The sequence below is a fragment of the Antechinus flavipes genome, chromosome 2, assembly GCF_016432865.1.
Source record: "Antechinus flavipes isolate AdamAnt ecotype Samford, QLD, Australia chromosome 2, AdamAnt_v2, whole genome shotgun sequence".
In the NCBI taxonomy this organism is placed as follows: domain Eukaryota; kingdom Metazoa; phylum Chordata; class Mammalia; order Dasyuromorphia; family Dasyuridae; genus Antechinus; species Antechinus flavipes.
In genome coordinates, this window is record NC_067399.1 from 621,696,637 (window position 1) to 621,722,959 (window position 26,323).

General features: G+C 40.2%; 1 protein-coding gene across 9 annotated transcripts; it reads left to right on the top strand.

Moving 5' to 3' along the window:
- Positions 1–1,152: 1,152 nt before the first annotated feature.
- Positions 1,153–26,323, top strand: PARP6 (poly(ADP-ribose) polymerase family member 6). Of its 9 annotated transcripts, none has more exons than XM_051981936.1 (24): positions 1,160–1,531; positions 5,456–5,491; positions 5,677–5,867; positions 6,400–6,477; positions 7,154–7,248; positions 7,742–7,802; positions 8,098–8,188; positions 8,606–8,672; positions 9,583–9,732; positions 10,831–11,041; positions 11,671–11,724; positions 13,878–13,973; positions 14,431–14,523; positions 14,679–14,804; positions 15,904–15,969; positions 16,959–17,026; positions 18,579–18,627; positions 18,920–19,032; positions 20,396–20,468; positions 21,172–21,241; positions 24,132–24,211; positions 25,131–25,194; positions 25,453–25,537; positions 25,928–26,323. In XM_051981936.1, exons 3-24 carry the CDS (start codon positions 5,865–5,867, stop codon positions 26,028–26,030), a joined length of 1,896 nt encoding a protein of 631 aa, XP_051837896.1. In that variant the 5' UTR covers positions 1,160–1,531; positions 5,456–5,491; positions 5,677–5,864; the 3' UTR covers positions 26,031–26,323. The 9 variants fall into 9 exon arrangements, with proteins under 9 accessions (XP_051837905.1, XP_051837904.1, XP_051837902.1 ...); XM_051981939.1 differs by having other exon boundaries at positions 10,831–10,981; XM_051981938.1 differs by having other exon boundaries at positions 1,162–1,531; positions 18,923–19,032.

Consider the following 26,323-nt stretch of genomic DNA (forward strand, 5'->3'; position numbering starts at 1 on the left):
CTCTATATTTAAGCCATCGAGGAAATGTATAATTCAGAAAAGGAGGTGGACCCAGGGAGAAGATGATGGTTAGCCCAAATAAGGACTTCAAAGACACCCACGAAAAGTAAAATAAAAAAAGAAACGAGCGTCAGAATATTGAATGGATCCTCTGCAAGGATGTATGGAATCACGTCAGGGGAAAGCAGGGAGGGACTGAGTTCTGCTCGCATTGATTAGGTTCCAGATCCACTGAAGTATCCCCTGATTTCGGGAGAGAGGTGCTCGCGCCATCACACCTTATCCTGTGATCCTCCCTCGCACCTCCCAGAGACAGCGAGGTATAAAGCAATGAGCTCAGGATTCGGACGGGGAACTTGGATTTGAACTTGGCCTCTGGACAATGACCCCGGGAGAGGCATAATTTCATCCTCTTCCTTGTCTGTTGAGTGGGGATAATACTTGCATTACCCTAATGCACGGGATCGTAGTGTGAAAAACGTTGCGCCACCTGCAAATTGCCCCACATAAAAAAATAAAGCCGGTTTAATTATTTATGATTTTCATTGCCCATGGCAAACGGAGGTTCGAAGTAGCCATTAATACTCCGTAGAAACTGGGTGCCGTGCTGTGGGCCTCTCCTGCAGGCTGCTGCTGCGCGGCTACCCCTTGTCCACCATGGCTGCGTGTGCGTGGTGGGGATGATTGGGAGGGATGCACGAGGCAGGAAGCTCTCACATGGCTAGAAAGACTAGGGGGTGGGATGTCAGAGAGAGCTAAGGGTGCATCAGCCCTCCCCCAAGTCTGCCGCGGTGCTCTGCACAAAGATGCACTAACCTAGGCTAGTGGGACGGTATTGTGTGTGCGCGCGCGCAATCCCCCCGAAGTAGGACCGCGTGGGTCAGCCCAAAGCTTCCTCTGATCTCCCTAACCCAAAACAGGCGGGGCTGGGTTCCGAGAAGTCAATCCCTTAAATGCCAAGAGGAGAATGACTTCAGGCGGCCGGATAGGACTCCCGAAAGCCCCCGGCTGAGGTCCGCGGCTCCTGCCTAGCCACGCGCGGCCTCGCGCCAGCCTTGACCTTTCCCTAAGCGGGCCCACGTGACCCGAGCGTAGCCGCTGAGAGCATGCGCAAAGCGGCCCTGCCCGGCCCGGCCCGGCCCGGCCCGGCGCGCCTGTGACAGGAACAACGAAGCAAGGGAGCGAGGGAGGGAGGCCGTGGGGAGGGAGAGCGGAAGAGTTGGAGCGCGGGGACTCTTTTGGCCGCCGGCCGCTGGCCGCCGTCGTTGCCGCCGCGGCCTCTGCGGTCTCCCCGCCCCGCCCCGTTTCGCCCCGCCTCGCCCTCTATTCTGCCCCCCTCCCCCCACGCCTGGAACCGGAGCTAAGGAGGAGGGGGCGGGGAGGGCCGAGCCGGGCCGGGCCGAGGCGCCGTTGCTTTCCCGCCCCCTCTCCCGGGGTGCTCCCAGTCTCCGGGCCTCCGCATCCCCGGGCCATCAGTCTTCCGGGAGCTGAGGCGAGGCCGAGGCCTGGAATCGTCGGGAGCGAGCCAGTGGTGAGCGCGCGCCGGGGAGGAGAGGGGGGAGGGCCTTCCCGGGGGTTGCCATGGAGACCGGGAGAGGATGATGGAGACGGGACTAAAGTGTGTGTGTGTCTGTGTCTGTATGTCTGTCCGTGTCGGGCGTGGGGGCATGAGGCTAGAGACCCCGGGTGCTGGGGAGGGGGTCAGAGAGATGGTGCAGGAACTCACGGGAAGGGGAGGTCACTGGAGGCGATGGGTTTGCCGCTGCCTCCACCCCTAGAAGGGGCTTCTTCCCATCCCTATTTTTAAAATAGCTCAAAACCTGACTCGGGCTCTTTCTCCTGCGGGAGGCCTTCTTGTGACCCCTTCACTGATTGGAGAGCCATGTGTCTGTGTGTCACCCTTTCTGTGTGCTTTTCTCATTCTGACTTTTGTCATATTTAGTGTAGTAGAAAAAAATAACGAGATTTGGAGTCGAGGGGCCTGGGTTCGAATCTCAGATTTGCCACCTGCTTCTCAGGTGACCTTGGACAAGTTAACTACGAAATAATGGGATTGGACCAGACGACCTCTGGGGTTTTGGGGGTTTGTCTCTATATTTCCATGTATCTCCTTCCCTCTTTTGTGTACATACTTGTCTCTTCTTCTGAGTTATAAACTCTTTGAGGACAGAGACTGCCATTTTAAATCTTTGTCTCTAAGTATTGTAAAGCCTTGTTGTGAATTAAATTGAATCCAGAGAAGTCCAAATCGGGGTAGTTTTTGTCCACTCTAAGGAGGTCTTTCTTTCGACTTGTCAGGAACAGGAAGAATGTTTCTAAGATGTACAATGGATATAAGCAGATGAGCACCACCCCTGATTCCTGGGAACCCAAGGCAGCCTGAGATTGCATTTATCCCTTTCCTGGAGAAATCTTGAAACATTCTGTACAGTTGTCTTACTCTGAAAGGAAAAAGGGAACATGTACAGTAAAAGCAACAGTACTGATGGCAAAAACTGGTCCTGAACCTATAGGGATGGCTACTACAAGATAACATAAATAAAGTACTTTGCAAGTCTTAGAATGTCAATACCTATTGTTAGCTATTATTCTAGAGAGTCTAATAATAGGAAAATAATATATCATTTTGTATACTGTGCTTTGATTGATGTTAGCTTAATGTCCTTAGTGCAGGTACTTTTCTGAGTTAGGAAGGGACTTGGAGCACAAAACTGAAGATATTAGGATTCTCATATATGATTATAAACATATATATGTGTATGTATATATATAAGAGTGGAACTTGCTTCCTTCCCTTTGGGAATTCTTAACTTCTCTCCACATATCTTATTTTCCAGGTTTACCTTGGTGTTGATATGGTTTCAGTCCCCATCTTCACCTGAATAATTTTTTTGTTCTTTCACATAGTCAGTGTTTAATAAGTACCCTCTCTTCCCCCTTCCTTCCTCCCTTTACCTCTCCCTCCCTTCCTCTCTCCCTTTTTTCTTCCCTCCCTTCCTCTCTTTTTTTCCCTTCGTCCCTCTCTCCCTCCCTTCCTTCCTCCTTTTCTTTTTCCCCCCTCCTTTTTTCCTTTGCTTTTTCTAGGAGTTCTAAGTTCTTTCCTTTTGATCATTATGGTATACTGAGTTCTTCCTTTTTTCTTGGGGGGAATTGCCCTATTAGTAGTTTTACATCTCCCCCCCCCAATTTTTGTTGAAGTTTAAAACAGTTTAAAAATCATATATAAAACTTAACATATAGATTGTTTGGACATAAATTTTATTTTACTTTAACAAAAATCCTGATTGTTTCTGGGATTTTTTGTTTTTTGTTTTTTGTATTTGTAAGGTAGTTGTAAGGATCAAATGATAAAAGCCAACACAATATGCTTAGCATAAAGAAGGCACTATATACTTGCTTATTTATTTCCTCAGTTCTTTAGTGTGTATTTTTTTCTTTTTAATTTTCAGGATTCTTATAATTAACTTGTAATATTCTAGAGACTTAGACACCATCCTGATCTACCCAAGGCTTGTTAAATGTGTATGTATGTATATGTATCCACACACAAACATATACACACACTTTTTTTAAGTATCTCCCTGGAAGACCCATGCTATGTTATAGCCTGAAATTTGGGCCTGATAAAATATAACTCCCAAAAATGGAGGTAGTAATTTAATGTATTCTTTACATATTAAAAAAGAAATATGGAGAAAAAAAATCTTTAAGCCAAATGAAACGCTAATGGTGGCATTTCAGATAAGGATGATTTGGGAAATATTGGGTCAGGGAAGGCCTTTCTAATGTTTCATATTGTAAATGTCGTAGATGGCCCACTTCATCAAGACATTATTTAGATATAGTCTATATTTACATTTAATTGTAGTTTATAGTTTAAAAAGTATTTTTACATATATTATTTCCTGGTTACACTACAGATAGAAGAAATATGGGATGAGCTGTTTTCCATGGTAGAAGACATATGTTTTTGGTAGCTTTTGAAGTTGATTCAGAAGGTCCTTTATTACCTAAAATATACTGAACACATTATTACTCTACACTAAGGCAAGTTCTATCATCACTTTTCTGTTGAGGCCTCTAAATATTTTTTAAAAATGGATGGCTTCTTCTCTAGACAGAGCTTTAACAGGACTGAAGCTAGTTGACCCATCAACTCCTTGGGGCCCTATGTACCCCATAGGGTACATAGGGGAGTAATATGAGCCATAGAGGATCTCTACATTGGCATCTTAGGAGTACGTCTTTTAAGGGTATTTATAGGAATTACAATTGAATCCTCTGTTGTTTGAGAGGAGCAGCTTTTTTTTTTTTATTATACCTTTTATTTACAAGATACATGCATGAGTAATTTTTCAGCATTGACAATTGCAAAACCTTTTGTTCCAATTTTTCCTCTCCTTCCCCCCACTCTCTCCCCCAAATGACAAGTAGACCAATACGTATTAAATATGCTAAAGTATATGTTAAATATAATATATGTATACATATCCATACAGTTATTTTGCTGCACAAGAAAAATTGGACTTTGAAATAATATACAATTAACCTGTGAAGGAAATAAAAAATGCAAGCAGACAAAAACAGGGATTGGAGATGCTATGTAGTGGTTCCCACTCAATTCCCAGAGTTCTTTCGCTGAGTGTAGCTGATTCTATTCGTTATTGAACAAATGGAACTGGTTTAGTTCATCTCATTGTTGAAAATAAACACGTCCATCAGAATTGATCATAATATAGTATTGTTGTTGAAGTATATAATGATTTCTTGGTCCTGCTCATTTCACTCAGCATCAGTTCATGTAAGTCTCTCCAGGCCTTTCTGAAATCATTCTGCTGGTCATTTCTTACAGAACAATAATATTCCATAACATTCATATGCTACAATTTATTCAGCCATTCCCCAATTGATGGGTATCTACACAGTTTCCTGTTTCTGGCCACTATAAAGAGGACTGCCCCAAACATTTTGACACATACAGGTCCCTTTCTCTTTTTTAAGATCTAGGAGCATCTTCTTAGGTAGATTTCGAATACTTTTTTGACCTGGCCCTTTCATGTTCATCAAAGAATGTCCAATGATTAGGGCCAGAGTAAATTAAATTATAGAGAGGTTTAATACTTATGTGGGAAGAGAACACCAATCTTGCAGTTAGTTGTGAAGTAACTATAGGCTTTAGGATAGAGACAGTAAAGTTGCAAGGAAATCTTAGGATACATTGACTGAGGGATTAGAGTAATAAGGTTGACATTGGTCCTTCCTATTTTCCTCCCTCTCTCCCCTCCACCCTGCCCCTGCTCTTGAGTTAGTCATGAAGGACAATGATTCTTTATGTCTCAGGATTTAGTATCTAGACTTGTGGAGCTGATAGTGATATTGACCTAGTAGAAGCTACTTATGACCTTTTTCCTGCCTTTTAAACTCAAAGAGTCTATAATATTTTTCACTTTTATAGCATTTTATCTTCTACAAAAGGATTTTCTATCCATTGGTAAGTTCTGTTTGCATGTATATTAGTATATCTTTGGGTGCACATGTTGATTTGCATACATATGAATGTGCTTATACATGAACATTTATAAAGGAGCTTGTAGTATGTTTATATTTATATATGCCTGCTTATGTTGATCTTGCTATAGAATAATGATGTAACTAACTGTTGTCTATCTTCTTTAGGACAGTAACTTGATTACCACGGTAACACAAGAGCCCATTAAACCTGGCAGATATCCAATCAGTCCCTGATAACATTCCTTCCCCTTCCTTGTATGGTCTTCTGGATGTCCATCTTGCTGACCTCAGTTGGTGGCATGGAGGGGCATTGCCTAATGCTGACTGGGAAATGTGTGTGAACCACTGACCCAATGGTGAGGAATTGCTTTTATGATGCAGATGCATAGACACCTGCCATGGATGTTTAATCTCTACAGCTAAATTTTTTGGGGATATATTGTGGAAGAGTAGGTACTGTGTAGGCCTATTACTTTTCTCTTATCCTCTCCTTCGCCCAGGTCTGAAGGTAGAGGGTGGGGGGAAGATAGCAGGTAGGGTGGGACATGAGAGAGACTAGGTTGGGGGTTTAACTTAAGGGGAGCCAGAGGAGAGAATGGGAAAGATGAGGAAAGACAGAAGCATTAGGAAAGGGATTTAATTAATTTGGTTGGGGGGAATGGAGAATCTAAGGAATGTCCTTGGGAATCTAGGGAGCCTGGATATCAACCTCAGAAAAAGAGACCTGTTGTTGCTCTCTCTCCTCCAACCCCCCGCCCTCCAGTTCCTATTCCTTCTTCTTCCCCTTGGCTCAGTTTTTTTTTTTAAACAACTGAGGGACTCTACTGTATGGGTCTCTCATTCCTGTACCCTCTCGCCCAAGTTTTGTATGCTTGTTCTTCATTCTAGGACATTAAAAGCCAGTACTGGACTGATGATGATTCAGATGGGGACAATGAGTCAGAGGAATTCCTCTATGGAGTACAGGTGAAGACCTACTTTAGGATAACCCATGGCTGAAAGTTGTGACTATAGTTACATCTAAAAACTCTAATGATCCCAGACTCAGAACATGGGGATGTAGTCCTGCTCTCTCCAACTCAGGCCTGCTGTAGAGGAGTTGAGACAGTCCCTATGGAGGTAGTCATGTATAGTTGTATGTATAAGTAACCAATCTGTGTTTTGCCAGCCACTTCTCTTTCTAGTCACTAACAATAGGGCTAATTGATCATCCTACTTCCAATTCCTAAAAATTATCATTGCTCTGAATAAGAGTCTAAAGCATAGGAGTGGTAGAGACTTTCCTTATACAGAGCCTGTTTGAATTGTTTTCTGCGTTCTTCAGCATAAATTTTATATTCCCACCCCGTCCACTAGCTTGCTCCAGGGTTGTCCAGAGAGATATAGTTAAAACCAAAGCCATGATCTAAGGCTGGGAGGGGAAATCAGAGACTCTTAATGTGTGACGCTTGGACTCAAAGAATTAATACTTTTTATTATGGGTATGGGTATCCTGGGTTACCCATTATCTGTTGATAAAGTCCCTCACGTGGTATGCCACATTTATCCTTTATGATCTAAATTGTTAAGCTACTTATTCTTGTCCCTGGAGTTATCTTTTGTTTATTCTTCCTTATTGTCTCTTTGTATGTCACCCATTTAGGGAAGCTGTGCAGCAGATTTATATCGACATCCACAGCTTGATGCTGACATTGAAGCCGTGAAAGAGATCTATAGTGAGAACTCAGTGTCCATCAGGTGGGCTGAGTGGGGTTGGAGGGAGACAGGACTCTTTTCTTTAAATAATTCCCATAGAATAGATTCTTAACTATTTAGTTTAGTTTTTTTAGTTGTTTTTTTGATGTTATGGACCTCTTTGGTATTCTAATAAAACCTGTGAACCCTTTCTTAGAATGTTTTTAAATGCATAAAATTTGTAGTACTGTAAAGGAAAGCAATTATATTGAAATGAAAATGCAATTTTTTCCCCCATCCAAATTCATAAATTGCTTGAAACCTATCCATAGATCTCTTGTGATTCTGTAGATCCTGGGGTAAGAACTCCTGCCCTTGAAGAAGTCATCATCAAATGAGTGACTTGGGGTAGAGAACCCAGATTAATCTTCACCCTCTTCTATCCCTCTCGCCATTTGCATTAGTTTCTTAGGCCAACACCTTCCCTGTCCCCCACCTTTTCATCTTGCCCCCACCACTCCTAGATTCTTACTTCTAGCCATATGTGCTTCTGCAGAGAATATGGAACCATTGATGATGTGGACATTGACCTCCACATCAACATCAGCTTCCTTGATGTAAGTGATGCTGATTTTTGTTCAGAGCATGTTGAGAAACATTCCCAAGCTGAGTAGGGGAAAGGGGGAGGGCCATGTTATCTATATGTTTCCTTCATAGCATGTTTTTTAAGCTCTCTCATTCCTTAGACTATAAAGTACGTATGGCCATGTGCCTGCATTTGAATTTAAACATGTGTATGTGTGGCAGATATCAAGTTTATTTGAGTATATGTTTATGTAATTATACATACCCCTTCCACAGCCATTACCTTCTGTTGTCATGATCCAAGCAATCTTCTACCCTTTTCCCCAGGAGGAAGTCTCCACGGCTTGGAAGGTTCTTCGGACAGAGCCCATTGTGTTGAGGCTACGGTTCTCACTCTCTCAGTACCTTGATGGACCTGGTAAAAGTGGCTATTGGGACTTGATTGGGTGAGGTCAGGGAACATTTTTGTGTGTATAGCATTTCCTTCCTTTCTTCAGATCCTGAAATAACTAAAACAGGAGAGAGGATCTCTTAGGTTTTTCCTCCATCCTACTTTTTTTGTCTTAGTTCTCTTATTCCCAAGTCCTTGGCTGGTGTCTTTTGGGATTAAATAATTCATAATCTTTGTTCTAAATGTATTCCCTTCACTCTCTATTGTCTAAAGGCCTTTGAAGCAATTTTGCTTAAGTGACTGAGAAAATCCTTTTTATTTAGTTGTGTCTTGAGAACCTTCTCACAACTCTATACTTGCCATTCCTTCCCACTTAATGGCACTTGATATGTTCTTGGGAACTCAGAACAATGTGGATACACTTTTCAATATTGTTCTTTGCAGAACCATCAATTGAGGTTTTCCAGCCATCCAATAAAGAAGGGTTCGGGCTGGGTCTTCAGTTGAAAAAGTAAGAATTCTGACCTTTTCTAGTTATTACAAGACAAGAGGGTGGTGAATGGAGCAGATGTACATATGTGTAGATGGTTGGGCAGATAGGTTTTTGACCAAAGATTTCCTTCTGAGAGATAACCAGGGCTGAGAAGATATTGACTATTTCTTCATTCTTGAAACCAGTGGGAATTGCTGGGATTTTGCAGTAGTTAGGCTTGATTACATTTCAATTGCATTGATTGAGATCCCAGTAGGGAATGTTGATCCCTTTATTCAAAGAGTCTATCTTGGATCATTTCAAGGTACTCTATGTGGTTCTCACAGATTCTTTTTCTTTGATTTTGTCCTTAGTTATTTGAAATATATCACAATCTTACAGGTCAAATGATTGATATGCCAATTGTTGGGCTTCCCTTGGAAAAGTGACCAGGGAGAATAGATAGGGAAAGAGAATAATATAACAAAACTTGTTCACGTCTCTTTTCTTAACTTTTCAGCAAAATTCATGCTTTTTTCCCCATTTTTATTCTTTATATCCATATTATTCATATAGACACTAAATAATCCTTTCTGGGCTATGTTTTACTTCTACTCTCGTTAATATATAGGGTATGAACTACCAGTCTCCAGATGCCTTATGTAAGAAAATCCCTGGGGTCTCCAACAGTATAGCTTCCTAATAATTGATCCCACTGAGTAGAAGCCACTAATCTTGGGGCCACTAGGAGAGAGTCCCTCTCTTTTCTTCTGAGGACTCAGTAAAAGGCATATTTTCTGTGTACCACTTGTGTTAAGATCATGAGTCTTCTGCTAGAGTTGACCTTGAACTGGAAATCTAGGTGTGATTAATTTGTGGTATTCATTCAGTCCTTGATCATCCCTTTTCTACTGAATCTGTTGAAAACTGCTCTTTCTTTTCACCTGAGGATCCTTGGAATGTTCACATCCCAACAATGGAAGCATCTCAGCAACGACTTCCTGAAGACCCAGCAAGAGAAGCGGCACAGTTGGTTCAAGGCAAGTGGCACCATCAAGAAATTTCGAGCAGGCCTCAGCATTTTTTCACCTATTCCCAAGTGAGTATAGGTCTGGAAACTCCAGTCCTCCTTTTACTTTTTCTTATTCTACTTTCATTTTTCCTACATCTTTAAATGATCCTTATTTTGTGGGTTTATGCATTCCATCCCTTCTTCTTCTTCTTTTTTTTTTTTTTTTTTTTTGATGCTATCAATCAATAAACAAAATATACTATACACTGTGCTAACTACTGGGTGATATACAAAGACAAAAAAATAAAACAAGCTTTGTTCTCATGGAGCTTATATTTGACTTATCCACTATCTCCCAGGAACTATTCTATTCCTTCCCTCTGTCTTATTCTTTCACCTCCATCTGACACATTACCCTTCTATCCCTTATGTCCTATTCCTCCTACTTCTCACCTCTAGTCTCCATTACTCTTTCTTCTGATCCTGTCTCTTACCCTTTCTTATCTCCTTGATCCTTGGGAATAGGTATTCAATCTCATCCCCTTCCATGACCCTTATCTTTTATTCTTGAGCATAATAACCACTCATTTTGAGTTGAGTTAGTATCCCATTACTTGTTCTCAAGCACATGTTTCTGTTGCTGGTACTTTCTGGATGCCCAGAAACCAAGTGTTCTCCAGGTGCCTATGAAATGACTATTAAGGGAATAAATAGTTAAATCTTGGTATCATGTTCAATATAGTCCCCTAGTCTTACTCTCAATAAAATTAAGAACTTAACCTTTTGGGATGCAAACATTTTGCACCTATAGTATAGATATTTCTTTTGTGTACCTTGCAGATAGTAGGCAGTATTGACTGAATAAATGCAACAGGTGTTGCATACCAGAAATCTCCTAGTCCCCTTTGGCTAGCTAGGGCAGGACATTCATTACAGAGACCTAGAAGTGGGTCTCTTCTGATCTTGGTCTTCTAGTGTTAGACATATGAATGTATATAGTCAGGTTAGTCAAAGATATTTGTGAAACATAAATATGATTGTCTCAGACTTAACTGAAGCTCTTGTTCAGGCTTTGGGATTTTTGTCATGCTAAACTTTGTCTTAAACTTGAATCCCTGTTCTCTGCCTTCTGGGGTTCAGGCAGGTCCCTGTTGTATTACTTTACTCTTTGCTTCCTTTCTCTAGGTCCCCCAGTTTCCCCATTATCCAGGACTCCATGCTGAAGGGCAAACTGGGAGTTCCAGAGCTGCGTGTTGGGCGCCTCATGAACCGTTCTATATCTTGTACTATGAAGAACCCCAAAGTAGAAGTGTTTGGCTACCCTCCCAGCCCCCAGGCAGGTCTCCCCTGCCCCCAGCACGTGGGCCTCCCTCCCCCAGCACGGACCTCTCCCTTGGTACATGGTCTGGGGCGGAATTGGGTGGGGTATTGGAATGGTGGAAATGGGGAGACTAGCTCCAGGGATTAAGGCTTTAGATTTACATGGCTTTGGCCCACATAAATATCTGCTGAAGTACTATCAATTATTGAATGATGTAGGTTAAGGATTGAGAGGGTTGAAGGGAGAGGGATGTATTTACATGGAGATTGAAAATAGGTTAAATTTTTCTTGCTAGTTAATTTCAATTTAGTAGATTCCCATAGAGCCAGACCGTCAGGTAGAAAGGACAGACTTTTTTGAGGGGTGGTGATATAAAATAGGTTAGCACTATTTCGTGGCTGAAATAAAGCTTCTTAATCAGTGGCTTCTATTTTCCACCTTTTCCTTCCAGGAAGAGGAACAAAGGGAATGGTCATATCACCTTTTCTACCAGAGATATTAACAAATACCTAAAGGCTCTAGACTGTCAAGTTTGGGTGCACGAGTCCCATCATTTAAAACTTGTGTAAACACCGGGAATTCTTAGAATTGTCTAGATTTGAACTTGGCCATGGGCCTGATGCTCTAAGGAGAGTTTTGTGGGATTAGAGTAAGTATTGTAGGCTGTGGAAAGGTTTTACAGGGACCTTCTCTTTCCTTGTCAGGTCAGTGGTCATTGCAAGAACATTCCCACCCTGGAATATGGATTTCTTGTCCAGGTAAACAAGCTTGGGTCCCATCTCTTCATATACTTCTTATTGTTGGATTAATTTTTTCTACCATATTTGAACTGCATACTCCATCATTTGATTAACTGTCTTATATATCCCTGTATCCCACCATACCTCCTTCTCTCTTATCTCTTGCACTTGGGTTTTTAGGATATGAAAAAGAAGGCATGAGTTTTATCCTCAGTGAGAAAAAACTCACACATGAAACAATTAGAAAATAATACAAGCTTAGTATATGACTTATTGCCCTCCAGTAGCTTTCCTTTACCAAAGCCCATCATTACTTGCCATGTAATTACTTGTCATGTACTTTTTTTCCAGTTTTTCCTTTTGAATTTTCTTGCTTCCATGCTTTTGCTCACACTAGTCCCTTTATTTGGAATTCTCTGCTTACCAATTTCTTCCCATTAAAATTTTACTTATTTTTCAAGTTCAAGTTTAGATGCTATTTCCTCATCATGGAAATCAACTTGAAAAGCTCTCATACTCTTCTGCAATATTCCTAACACTGCCCAAACTTAATTCTAAGTACTGCTTTCTTCTGTTATTTATGTATTTATTTTAATAATAGCTCACATTTATATGCCCATATTAAAGTTCTAGTGATTATTCATGCAAACTTTGTCAGGTCCTTCCAAGCTAGAAGAGCTTCAAGAATGTGCCTCAGGATGGATTGGTGTCTGTTAGCCTTTCAAAAACCAGCAGAATAAATATGTATTATATCTAGGATATACTGCAATATATTTAACATATATAGGACTGCTTGCCATCTTGGGGGGGGGGTGGAAGGAGGGAGGGGAAAAATCGGAACAGAAACGAGTGCAAGGGATAATGTTGTAAAAAATTACCCTGGCATGGATTCTGTCAATACAAAGTTATTATTAAATAAAATTAAATTAAAAAAAAAACCAGCAGAATTTAGAGATTCTCATCACTAGAAGACTTGTCATCAGCCTATAATTTTTTTAAATCATAGCAACTCATGAAGACCTTTTAGTAATGCATGAAGTTATGCTCCTTATTGATGGTAGAAATATCATAGATCTGTGGGTGTAAATAGTGAATTTACATAATGTTTTAGTGTTAATAAAATACTTTCTACATGTTAGTCCATTTGATTTTTACAGTGATCCTATTAAATAGATGGTAGTAATAACAACAACAATAGAGTGGCATTTATATAGTGCTTTAAGATTTGCAAAAGCACTTTACAACCATCTCATTTTATTCTCACAACAATCCTGTGAGCTAGATGCTATTATTATCCTCATGTTACAGATAAGGGAATTGAGGCAGAGAGAAGGGGACTTGTCACACAGCTATTGAGGGTCAGAGGTCACATTTAAACATTTATTTCCAATCTCAGGTCCATTGCCCTTTCTGCCTTGCCACTGAGCTGCAAATATATCACTTCCATTTTACTTGTGAGGAAATTGAGGCTCAGAGAAGCAAAGTCATTTGTCCAAGTTAAATAGTGAAGCCTAAACTCTAACTTTCATCTTCTTTCTGCTGCATTATATTGTTTTCCCTACTAGATTGCACATATGATGGCAAGAATTTGTGTCTTACACTGCTGGGTACCTAGTGATTATCCAACAATTTCTTCTCTTTCCATAATACCATAATACCATAATCTTTCACAGAAATTGGGAAATTAGTGTTTGCTGCTTTTGGGGAAAAGTGTTTTTGATCAGAATAGCCATATTAAAGGAAAAAGCATTTATGGAAGCACTTTAAACAAGGAATTTATCTGTGTTCTAGTGGTTCTTTGGTTTAGACAATAAACTTCCTAAGTTATGAGACTATTTCCTGTAATAGTTTTTAGCATAGCTCTTTGTTCATGGTAATTGTCAGTCCTTAGTATTAACAGATGGAAAAACAAATTGACCTTTTCCCCATGAAAATGAACTGGGCCTCTAGGAATACAGAAGCATTCTGGACAATTAACTCTGCACTTATTTGCCCTGAATATTAGCCCCTTTGTACTGAGAAGGGGTAGTGTAGGAAACAGGAAAGAAGAGAAACAATGTTTTTCAGATTGTTTCCCAAAACTAAATGTATGGGTTGTGCAGGCTTATGACTATAGAAGGGCATCTCATAGTGCCTTGGCAAGATATAGCTCTACTCCCTTTATCTTGCAGATTATGAAGTATGCAGAACAGAGGATTCCAACGCTGAATGAATATTGTGTAGTGTGTGATGAGCAGCATGTCTTCCAGAATGGGTCTATGCTTAAGGTATAAGCTCTATAATTCCCCTCTCTGTACCCTTCTCCTTGGACAAATATTGAAAGTAGAACTCCTGATAAACATACTTCTTTTCCTGGATCCCTAGCTGAAGGACTTTAGGATTGGGAATATAGTCTCTAGAGAAACTTGGATGAGCCCATTCTGGAGCTGTCACATTTTCTTTATATTGTCTCTCTATTCCTGCCTAATGCTATTATTCATTGGAGGATTTTAATGGGACCTAAATTGGGGTTTGTTTTTATGAATCTGGGTCTTAAATTGCATTGTAGTAGAAATCTTATGCCCTTTAATAGCATTCCTTCTGAGTTGTGACTGAGTTATTAATTTAAATAAGACTACTCACTTATTGATTGCTTTGTTGCTGATGGTTAAAAGACTCCCAGATTCTTTAGTCTCCTTTAACTTAGTCTTCCCTCTCTGTCTTACCCATCCATTACTTCCTTAGCCAGCTGTTTGTACTCGAGAGCTCTGTGTCTTCTCCTTCTACACACTGGGAGTTATGTCTGGAGCTGCAGAGGAGGTGGCCACAGGAGCAGAGGTAGGAAAGAGTGGAATGGGTGGGGACAAATTCAGATAAAGAATAGCAAAAGACACTGAACCTTCAAAAAGTAGAGAAAAGCAGAATGGAATATGATTCTCAATATTGAAAAGTTTCCTCATGTTATCTGGCTCTCTGTTCTCCTTTCTACTAAGGTGGTGGATCTGCTGGTGGCTATGTGCCGGGCAGCATTAGAATCTCCAAGAAAAAGCATCATCTTTGAGCCTTATCCCTCTGTTGTGGATCCCAGTGACCCCAAGACTCTCGCCTTTAATCCCAAGGTAAATGTGACTGGGAACAGGAGGAGGAGAAGGGCAGGGGACGTAGGACAATGGGATTGAAGGATTGTGAACTATGGAGATGGGAAGGATGGGAGATTCCGTGTCCAGGAGGATGGAAGGATATGTGTTGTAGAGGGTATTGGAGCTAATGTGGGAGATCAGGGTATAAGAATCTGCTGAGAGAAGGTATTTTTGCCTTTTATGTTGAAGATATAGGAACTAAGGGAGCCTAGTAGCTAGAGCTACTTGGGAAGCTATTTGGGGATAGTGAGAAAGAAGGTTTGGATTCTTTATTATCAAGAGAATAGGCAAATAGGTAAGTGTAAGAGACTGCTCCTTTCATATATTTCTTGTTATGGGGGAAGTCTTGTGATTTGAAGTCCAGATCCCACTGTGGAAGTGATTTGATTTGAACTACAGGCCTTTCTTAGCTACTTCTACTGTGAACAGCCTGAATGTTTTCTCAACATCTGGTTCCAGGTTCTTCTCTTTAAATTAATCAATTACAGTGTATAAATTATATGTATATGAGTGTGTGTGTGTTTTTTTTTTTTTTTGCTAAAGCACTTGGGGTTAAGTGAGGTCATATTTGAACTCGGGTCCTCCTGACTTCAGGCTGGGACTCTATCCACTGTGCCACCTAGTTGCTCAGTGGGTATATTATTACAAACATCTTGCAAAGAAATATAATTTTGATTTATATACTTTTTTGAAGAGGTAGTATGGTGTAATGGAAAAAATTTAGATTTGAATTTGGATCAAAAAAGCCAAATTTAAAATCCATCTTTTTTACATACTACTACTTACCTAATTTTAAGCAAGGCCTCTTAATTTTCTAGGCTTTAGTTTCCTCATTTCTGAAACTCTGGGGATTAGATTAAATGATCTTTGAGATCTCTTTTAGCTCTAAATCTATGAAACTGTTATGTCAGAAGTATCTTATATGTAGGCATTCAATTTTGGGAATGGGGAGAAGAGGATTTAAACATTTTCCTTGCTCTTAAAGAACTTAAATATAGTTGAGACTTTTCCTTCCCAAAAATTGGTTCTCTTTTTTTCCTCCACATGGTGGCTCTTCACTTTTCCTTGACTTCCACAGAAGAAGAACTATGAGCGACTTCAGAAAGCTCTGGACAGTGTTATGTCCATCCGGGAGATGACCCAGGTATATGCCTGCTCCTTTGACTGTTTACATGCATCATTGTTCTGTACTGTTTTCATTTAGCTCCTGCCATCAACTTGCCTTTCCTTGATTTTTGTCTTACTGACTCTATTGCAACTTGTCTTAAGTTTTATAATTTCCTTTGCCTCAAAGTCCTATATGTTCTTTATTTTTTCATACTCTAGGAGTATTCAGGATAGCGAATGGAAGGATGGAATTATCCTGTGAGCATTTAGGGAGAATGAAGAGTATTTTGCAGGTTGGGAGAGAGGGAAGAGGTTTAAGTAGATATAAGGCCTAGCCTCTTTCCTCATGCCTCTGGGAACAGGTTTCTTCAGGAAGCACAGGGAAGCTTCTGTTGCTCCTCTCCATATACTCTATACCTCTCTGCTTCGTATCTGTTCCTTCTTTTCTATGACTCCTTGCTTGGATATTTGGAGATTAATTTTTATTCATGTTACATATGCCCCTTCTTGCAAATAAATCCAGAATATATTAGGAAGCATATATTTAAAATGAGATTCAATTTAGTTTTCATTTATATACTTGTCAGGGTAACCATTATTACATAAAGTAAGTTCATCTGTATGTTTTATATGCATTTAGCTATTTTTCATACATATAGCTTATCTTTTCATTTGGGCTAATGGTTTTCTTAGAATAGCGACCATATCTGGTAATACAGTGTGGTGGATAAAGCATGGGATCTAGAATCAGGAAACCTGGGTTCCAGTTCTGCCTTGATAGTTATTAAATTGTCGTTTAATTTCAGTCTCATTTTCTTAATTTGTAAGATGGAGAGGATAATGTAAGGTTACAAGAAAATTTCTTTATAAATAAGCCTTTGAATAACATATATTTTATTTATCATTTAATATTTCTCCTTGTCTTTAAGTCAGTCTCAGGGACCTGCCTATAGAAAACTGAAATTCATTGGTGGAAAGTATTTCTTTATTCCTTGGGAGTTAATCTTGCGGATATTGTTTCTGTAGGGTTCATATCTGGAAATCAAGAAACAGATGGACAAACTGGATCCTTTGGCCCACCCTCTCCTGCAGTGGTATGGATGCAGTGACCACTCCCTCCTGGGGGGTACGAAAGCAGAGACCACTCCCTTTTTTGGGGGGGATGGATGTAATGGCCATTTCCTTTCTTCTGTCTGTGGGTTTGGATATGGATGAAGGTTACTTTTCCTTCCTGATTCAACAAAAATATTTTGTTTTCTTCTGAGAATGAACAGCTCCCTACTTTGCAGAAACAATACCTTTATCTCCATTTGATTTACAAAAATTTAGCTCCTACAAGGAACTTACATACTTTAAGTTCTCACAGGTTTTCAGTGGATATCTCTAGAAACTAATCATGTACATAGTAGGTTTTGTAAGTACTTGTTACACATAGAAATAAATACTCTTTACTACATATATTTAAAATTCCCACATATTTGTAGAGGTTTATATCTCCTCCTTTCCCTTCCTTCTCATCACAGAGGGTCTATTCTCTCAAATGGGCCTCTTCCCCAAATAATGGGTATGAAGTAGGGGAGTCAGGCTGATATTCTTCCTTCCCTTTTAAAACAGGGCCTGCAAATTAAGGTGCTCTCAAGTTTCATCACTCAGAACTGCTTGGGGAAAATTGTACATCCCCAAAGCCTAGGAACTCTTTCCTAGGCTGTGCTTACGGTGACTTAATATTTTCTCCTAATTTCCCTCCTTTTTTCCTGTTCTTCTGCTTAGAAGTAGCATAATTTAGTATAACAGAAGTTTCTTCCATGATCGTAAAGAGACTTTTATCTGGTGCTGGTTTGAGAGGACAGATCAGAAACAGTCAAGTGACATTTAACTCGGGAAACTATTCTTCAGAAATTCTTGATATGCTTGATATCAACCATCTGTGTGCTTTTATCTGGCTTCTTTTTCAATTTGGCCCTCCTTAAAATTTTTTTTTTTTAATCTGTTTTGTCTGTCTAGTTTTCTCTTTCTCTTGGTCTAGTCTAGACTGTTCTCTCTCAGCCAATAAAGGAACAGGTTAATTTATCTAGTTCTTCAGTCTTCTTTCTGGGCTAAATTATTTATTTAGTAAACATCCATTGAACATCTGTTAGGTGGAAGACATTTAGACTGAATGAAGCAGAATAGTTCCTAAAGCCTTGGGCTTCTCACTCTGAGTCCTAGGTATAAAAGGTTTCCAAGGCTGACTAAAGGCTCTCCCTTATCTTGGACTTTATCTTTTTATCCAATCCCTTTTTCTTGTGCTTTCCTTAACCTTGCCCCATTTGTCTGTCTTTCATTCATTGTTAGCGCCTTGGTTTATAACTCTTAGTCTCTTGGTTTATAACTTCGTTTTACACATGAATGTATTTGAGTATTGCCATATAGTTAAATTAGTTGTGGACCTACCAAATAGCTTCAGTGTGATTTAATAGCACCTCCAAATACTGCTATTTACATGCATTAAACTTGGTTACAGTACTTGAATTTCTAGATGATTTTTAGCTTGGGTACCTTTCCCTATTAATTTTAGAGAGAATACCTCCTTTAACTCTTATGTTTAGGTTGGTCCAGACTCCATGCTTGTTCCATGCTCTTTCCTTCATCTCTATTTCTCCTCAGGATTATCTCCAGCAACAGATCACATATTGTCAAGCTACCTCTCAGCAGGGTAAGTGTCCCCTGACCTCCCCCAAATTCTTTGGAACCCTCTAAGTTATTTGAGGAATGGGATAGGGAGTTGAAGGTCAGGGAAGTTTGGTTTTTGTTGCTGACCCTAGTAGATCCAGGCTTAGTTGACAGTCTGTTGTGTCCTACATTGACGATTTTGGTGCTTGAACATATATTGATCCTATGGAGATCAGTCTATGCTCCTGGCTTGTTTACTTCTTGACTCCATCACTCCTCCCTCCCTGATCTCAATCTCTGCTCTGTCTCCCCTGAATCCCCCCCACCCCGGGCAGCAGCTGAAGTTCATGCACACCTCTCACCAGTTCCTCCTGCTGAGCAGCCCCCCTGCTAAGGAGGCCCGGTTTCGGACGGCTAAGAAACTCTACGGCAGCACCTTCGCCTTCCAGTGAGGGAGAGGAAGTAGGGGCTGGGGAGGATTGGGGAGGGAAGGAACTGGGGAGCATTTGTCCCCTGGGATCATGGATGTCAGGGTTCTGTTTATATATGTATATGTTCTGTATATGTGATTCACAAAATAGATAATCAAACTGTCATCAGGTGTTTTGTATGTGCAAAGAACTGTATTATCTTTGTAGAGAATATAAGGCATAATATATGATCCTTATTCTCAAAGAGTTTTTAGTCTAATTGAGAATATATGAGAATAAATAGTTCTAGTGCTAGAGAATTTGGTGTTAAATGAGTGCTGTAAACAGTGCTAGAAGAGTTTATAAAAAGAACAGATTGCTGAAGACTGAGATAGGGAATGGGACTTAATCCGAGCCTTAAAAACATTGGTTGGATTTATATAGGCATAGAAAAGGAATGAAGTCATCATAGTAGACTGGAACTATTTGAGTAAAAACATAGAAGCAGAAGCTTGTCAAATTTGTTTCAAGGTCAGTGAGTGAGAAAATCAGTCTAGCTGGACTTCTCTTGGGAATAGTAGTAGAAAATAAGACTGAAAAAGTAGATTGGAGACAGTGTTGAAGAAATTCCTTAAGCTAAGTAGTTTGGACTTGCTGATGATGGTAAAGAACCACTGAAAAATTTTGATAGAAATAATAACTTAAAAGGGAGAATTAGTATAGTATGCAAAATAGATTTGGAAAAGGGAGAGACTGAAGACTGAGAGAACAATTAAGAAACTATTGTGAATAATAAAGTGGACCTGGATTAGGATAGAGTAGTGGGAATAAAAAGGAGATTGCAGAAGGCTGAGGGAAGGATTTGGGGTTATCTAAAAGGATGGAGTCAAAGATAACTTAGAGATTTTAACCCTTGGGTGACAGGGAGAATGATGGTACCATTATCAAAAGTAGAGAAATCAAGATAGCAAATCATAGATTGAGAACTGCAAAGGACTTTTGAGGTCACTGAATTCAACCCCTTAATTTTATAGATGAATTAAGTGACTTCGTCAAGATTACCCGGATGGTAATTGATAAGAGGTCCATACTCAGGGTCTTTAATCTAGCATTTTCCCCCCATACCCTATTGCACCTATTAGTCAGATGATAATAGGAGATTAGAATGGAAATGTCTAGCAGGCATATGAGTCTGAGCTGGAGTCTAAAAAATAAATTTTAGAATCATGCATAAGAGGTGCTAATTGAAACCATAATAATAGGTGAGTTTTTCAGTGAGTACATATGAATCTTTCCATCTCTTTGTGGGTTGGAGAGGGTAGATGGCATTATTAGGCCTTGGAGGCTGTTTCCAGGATCTCACAACTCTGGCGGTTTGTGTCCTCTATTCCTGCCTTCCAGTGGGTCCCACATTGAAAATTGGCATTCTATTCTGCGCAATGGCCTAGTCAATGCATCCTACACTAAACTCCAGGTAAGAGCAGGGCCCTTCTCCCCCTCCTCAACCATCCTTACTTTGTAGTGGTGGGAAATTCTACAACATTCTCCTTTCTCTTCCTACTAATTTCCAAACTGAAGCCTTGGAACTCTAATTTTTCTTGATGCTTTACCATATCTATCCAAGGGATTTGGGAGATCAAGATCATATAGAGACTATAATTGGTAAAGACTCAGTTCTAAGGAGAATCTGTTGGGGAAATCCATATATTAAGAATATTACTCTAAACTTGAGGATTGATGAGCTCAACTTCTGTAGTAAGTGACAGAATTCTTAAGTGATAGAACTTTTCCCTGTGTGCTTATTATCTCATGTTGACTGGTCAAATCTCTATTCCCACAACTCTGGGACATGGTTAGAGAGAATCTGTTTCTTCTTTTTTCACCTTCTCCAACGCTGGCCTTACTTTCTCATATCATCCTGTATCCACAGTAGGAACATGAACTGGCTTAGTGGTTTCATTTGTTCCACTCTTGTCCCTTAAAACATGGAAGGGTTAACCCAATTAATTCCTGATCAAAGCAGGTGCTTGTAAGCTTTGAATGGGTTAGGAGAAAGACAGAAGGACAAACAAGAAGACAGCTCCTCTACAACTATCTTAGGAGGTCCATACCCTCTTGGAGTCATTGGGGGGGGAGGGGCGCAATTTATGTTGCTCACCCTAGTGTTTCCCTGCAAGCTGCATGGAGCAGCGTATGGCAAAGGCATCTACCTGAGCCCCATCTCCAGTATTTCCTTTGGATACTCAGGTAAGTAGTCTGTCTCCTTCTGTGGCTGCTTAAGCTTTGTTCACATGTCTGTTTCACTTTCATGGACATATGGTCTGTGGTGTCATCCTGCTTACTTTACTCCATGGATATACAATCTGTCATCTGTTCTCTCTATAGGCACTTGATCTGTTATCTATTTTTTAGAAATGTAGATCCTGTCCTTCCCAATGAATCCATTCTTAGAAAGACTCTGCCTTCAACCCCCTTTGATCCTAAGGCAGGGAAATGCCAAACAGGCTCAACTTTGAGAGAGTGTGGGTGAGAAACTGAATGAACTTTTCTCCTGAAGCCTTGTTCCTAGAGACATATCGATAACAGTAGATCTCTGCCTTTTTGCCAGGTAGGGCAGATTTCAGCAATACTCATCTCTTGTGATGTTATATGGCTTCTTTCACCTTTTTGCTGCCACCCAAGAGCAGGTTCACATAGCCCTTTACTTTATTTCTTGTATATCTTCATTATTGCCATATTCTCTCAGATTATGACTAAGTGCAAAATCCCTCTCTTCCACACATGAGAAATAATTAGGGCATAGATTCTATCCATTTAGGCAGTCTCAAATATAAGAAGAGATATAGAGTCCAGTTGTGTCCAGTTGAGGAGATAAATCTAATTTGCGATCCCTTTTTCCTGCATTTTTTTTGTCCCCTAGTTCATTTCCTTCTCAGACCAGTTCCTCTTCTATATAGTTCTCTCTGAGAAGTATATTTTATATCTAGTCCTGCCTGTAGTTCAACCTCATCTGCTTTCTGTCGAGGCTCTCTGGATCTTAGTATTGGTCCCTAGTATTAAGCTATAACATTGAGATTATGTTAATTTATGGAGAGTTGCAGGAAAGAATTATTCACTGCTCTTCAGTTTCCCACTCCCCCTATCAGTACTGTTGCACACAAGCACAAATCTGATTATGTTTGCCACAGATGACTTATATGAGAGTCTAGGTTCATTTGCCTAAATTGAAATATTTGTTAACTGCATAACCTCCTTCCCTCCATCTTCTCAGTCTTTATTCTGTTTCTTAGATAGCTCAAAGCCTATTTAGTTCCTCATCTACTATAGGAAGAGTGTTAATAGAGCTTTTGTTGATCTAGTCATTGTTATGAGGGCAAGTGCTACAGATCAGAAGTTAGGGAAATATGAAAGTTAGATATGGAGTTAGAATAGAAATAGAATTTCTATACATACATGGGTCTGTGCTTTTCCATCTGTAGCTATGTTCATTTTTTTTGGGGGGGGGGAATTTGTAACAGTTTCTGTCCCAGAATCAAAACGTTAAACAAAATGGCCTTTCATATTTCATGTGATTCATATCATATCCCCTGATAGACTGATCAGGGGAAACTGGCAGGAACATCATAGATAGATTTGATTTATATGGATAGTACAGGTGGAGTACTTTAGGATAAAAGATGGAATGGCTTGTCTCATAGAGATTACTACTAAGACTCCCTATAAGGATCAAGTGACCATGTTTTATGTTTTTTGTAACTCTGAGGTCATAGTTGGCAGAGGCTTAAAAGACTGTGTTTATTTTTTTTCTAGTAGAATCAAATTTGGAACTTGAATAACTGTTTCATTATTTACTACCCCTGTAGAGTTTGGGTATTAATTGTAACTAGATTTTTGTGATTGTGCATCTCGTGGACAGTGTTTTCCAAGCTCAGGGTGGATTTTGAGATTTGGAGTTAAGGTCTTAATATAACAAAGGTCAGAGGATGATGAAAGATGATTGAAGTTAGAGGAGAGAGAAGGTAGAAGTGTATATCTGTCCAGCAGGACAGTTACATCAGGATCCACAGCATCTTAGTCCAGTCATTGAGATTTCTGTTGTACTAGGCTCTATTTGGGTTATGATTACATGATGGGTCAGGCATCTTGGTAAGGGTGGGAGAGACAGAGATGAGACTTATTTGTCCTTGTAGCCTTTTCAGTTGGCCAAGGATTGGCCTGTGGGAGTTGAAGTTAGTTATATGATAACTTAATTTCTCATCTGAAAAATGAGGAGTACTTGTAGTATCTATCTCACAGGGTTGTTGCAAGGATCAAATGAGAAAAAAATTTATATGTATACATACACATACATATATATGTGTATATATATATGTATATGCATATATGAATTCATAAGCCTTACAATTCTGTCAGCTGTTAATATACCAAAAAATTATATCACAACTCTGCCTTTCCCTGAGGCTATGACTCTTGCTAAGTTTAAGTCATAGAGGAGAGCAAATTCTGCTGGAATGACTAAAGAGTTTAAGGGTAGGATTCCAGTAATTCCTAATAAATATGACCTATTTTAGTAGCACCTTTTCCATTCCTGCCCTTCTTCATGGACCCTGACAGTCTGTAGCAAAAACTTTTCATATCCCCTTTTCTTTTTTCCTCTTTTTGTTTTTGTTTTTGTTTGTTTTACTTTTCAGGCAACTCAGAGACAGTTGGGTCCCTTTCCCATAGATTCGGATCCCATTTATAGGGAGGATACTCAGATATACAGACCACTTGGGATTCTTAGACAAATATTGGGATGCTCAGTGAGGATAGTCTTGGGTGGCACAGTATGCTGGGAAAAGTCGGGGAAGGCCTGCTGAATGGAGTATTTATTTATATTTCACAATCTCTTACATGGGACTGGACTTCTTGCTTCTCTTGGGTGTTGCTGGTCAAATCTGAGATTGTCATATCCTGTAACCAGAGATACTTCTTTCCATCCTGTGATCAGAATGACTATCTTTGTTCCTTCTGTTCTTAAGCTTGCTCCCTCATCTCACTCAACCCTAACACTTGATACTCTGAAATTCATGTTCCATTTCATTCTCTCACTCATCTTATCTTGGGTTGATTTATCTGATCTATTGGCCTGTGGCAGGAATGGGAAAAGGACAGCATAGGATGCCTTCTAAGGATGAGCTAGTCCAGAGATACAACCGGATGAACACCATCCCTCAGGTAATCTTCTAGAAATTTACAGGGGCCAAAGTAGGGTATCTTGGGCTGTGGGGGACTGAATAGTGAGCAAATTCACTTCAGTTCAGTATTTATACGATTATAGGATTATACTGGCAGAGTTAGAAAATACTGTAGAGGTAATCTGTTCTAACTCCTTCATTTTACAGATGAAGAAACTGAGACCTAGAAAGGTTAAGGATGACAAAGCTAATAAGGAAGTAATTACTGTCTCTGTGATTCCAAATCCTATGCTTTATCCATTATACCATAATTCTGGAGCCCACAACATCTAATATACCCAGTCAACCTTCCATACATGTGCTAACAGGACTGAGCCTACTTAGTTTTCAAGATCAGACAAAATTATAATTTACAAGTAATACAGTTGTAGATAGATAGGCAAAGACTTCAGTTATTTCAGGTTTGAGGAAATAAGTATATGGGGGACAAATGGTGGTTATCTTGTGGACAGTATGATAAGTTAGTTGTCCATCAAATGTAAAGGCTGGAGGTAGAGTAGGTTGTGTGGAGAGTACAGTTCTAGTCCTTGAAAAATTAGTGCTTTGTCTTTGAATTCTTAGTACCTAGCACTTAATAAAACTTGCTAAATTGAATTGGATTATGGAAACATATAATACTTTCCAAGAACACAAGATAGCAGGCATATGGATTAAACTTGACAAGCTATATTGTGCATTTGCATATTTAGGCAATGTAAAATGTACACGTGCTTATCCACCTAGGTTTTTGTTTATGGGTTAAAAAGGTAGTAGTAGGGAGAAGGAGTTATTGGAGGAAGGGTGATTTCAGTCCTAGATTGATTTAGTGTAACTATCATTCCTGGTGGTGCTGTTCTTTCCTTCTAGAGAAAGCTTTGCAGGTCACCCAGCTCTGTTCATAATTTCTTCCTGTTTTACAGACCCGATCCATCCAGTCCCGCTTCCTTCAGAGTCGAAATCTGAATTGTATAGCACTTTGTGAAGGTGAGTGAGTGTATCCTGCTCCAAGTTTTCCCCAAACCTTGTTCATTTTGGTCACAGGAAAAGACTTTGAGCAGTTTTGGGGAATCATATTAATGATGGGAATTATACTAGGTGGAGGAGAATGTTTTATCTTTCAGGATATTTTTCTTTCATGTTTTCCTTCTTATTCCTTCTTATTTACTTACATGCCTTCTTGGGTATGATTAGCTCATGACCTGTGGGCATTTCATGTCTGATTCATGGCCCCTTTCCCCACAGTAATCACGTCCAAGGACCTCCAGAAACATGGGAACATCTGGGTGTGCCCTGTGTCTGACCATGTCTGTACACGGTTCTTCTTTGTGTGAGTTGGAGAGGGTAAACCAGGGAGTTTATGGAGGGAGTAGGGTTTTGGATAAAAGGAAACTGCTGCTTGGAAAATCTTTTTTATGATCAAGGATTTGGATCTGAAGGAACCTGCCTTACTTAGGGTCGTCAGCATTACATGGAACGGGTAGTACAGAGAGAAAGCTGGCCTGCTGGGAGGACTCCAACATTTCCCTGGACTCCTTTCTCATCAACTTAGAGAATAATACATTTCTTTTGGGAGGAGAAATAGAGTGGGGAGAGACTCCTAAGGCAGAGTGCCTCACATGTTCTATCCTTCACAGTTCCACTCCCTCATGCTCACATACTCCTCTCCTACCTTGCTTATATTCATACTGATTCATTCTCACTCTTCCCTTTCTGACAGATATGAGGATGGTCAAGTAGGTGACGCCAACATTAACACTCAGGACCCCAAAATCCAGAAGGAAATCATGCGTGTGATCGGAACTCAGGTTTACACAAACTGAGGGGGCCCTGGCCCTCATAGACCTCTTGTTCCCTACCCTGACATGAAGGAAGGACCAACCCCTCTTACTGTGGGACCCAGGAGCATCAGAGGCCATTCCAAGGAGCCAGAGGACCTGTCCCAAAGGGACATGCAAGGAAAAAAGAGAGAAATAGCCCAAGGGAGAAATTAGCCTGGGATCCATTCCACATCTGGACAGCCCAGTCTAACCCCACCTCCACCCTTACCCCTTGTATTTCCCTGTTGACTTCACCTTGTTTGTAAATAAACCAATAAAATGGAAGGTGCTGTGGA

Excerpts from the sequence above, each read along its gene's own strand:
- PARP6 (XM_051981936.1), top strand. Across the intron at positions 7,249-7,741 it reads GAGAACTCAGTGTCCATCAG|AGAATATGGAACCATTGATG; the intron begins GTGGGCTGAGTG and ends GTGCTTCTGCAG. Across the intron at positions 7,803-8,097 it reads TCAACATCAGCTTCCTTGAT|GAGGAAGTCTCCACGGCTTG; the intron begins GTAAGTGATGCT and ends CCTTTTCCCCAG.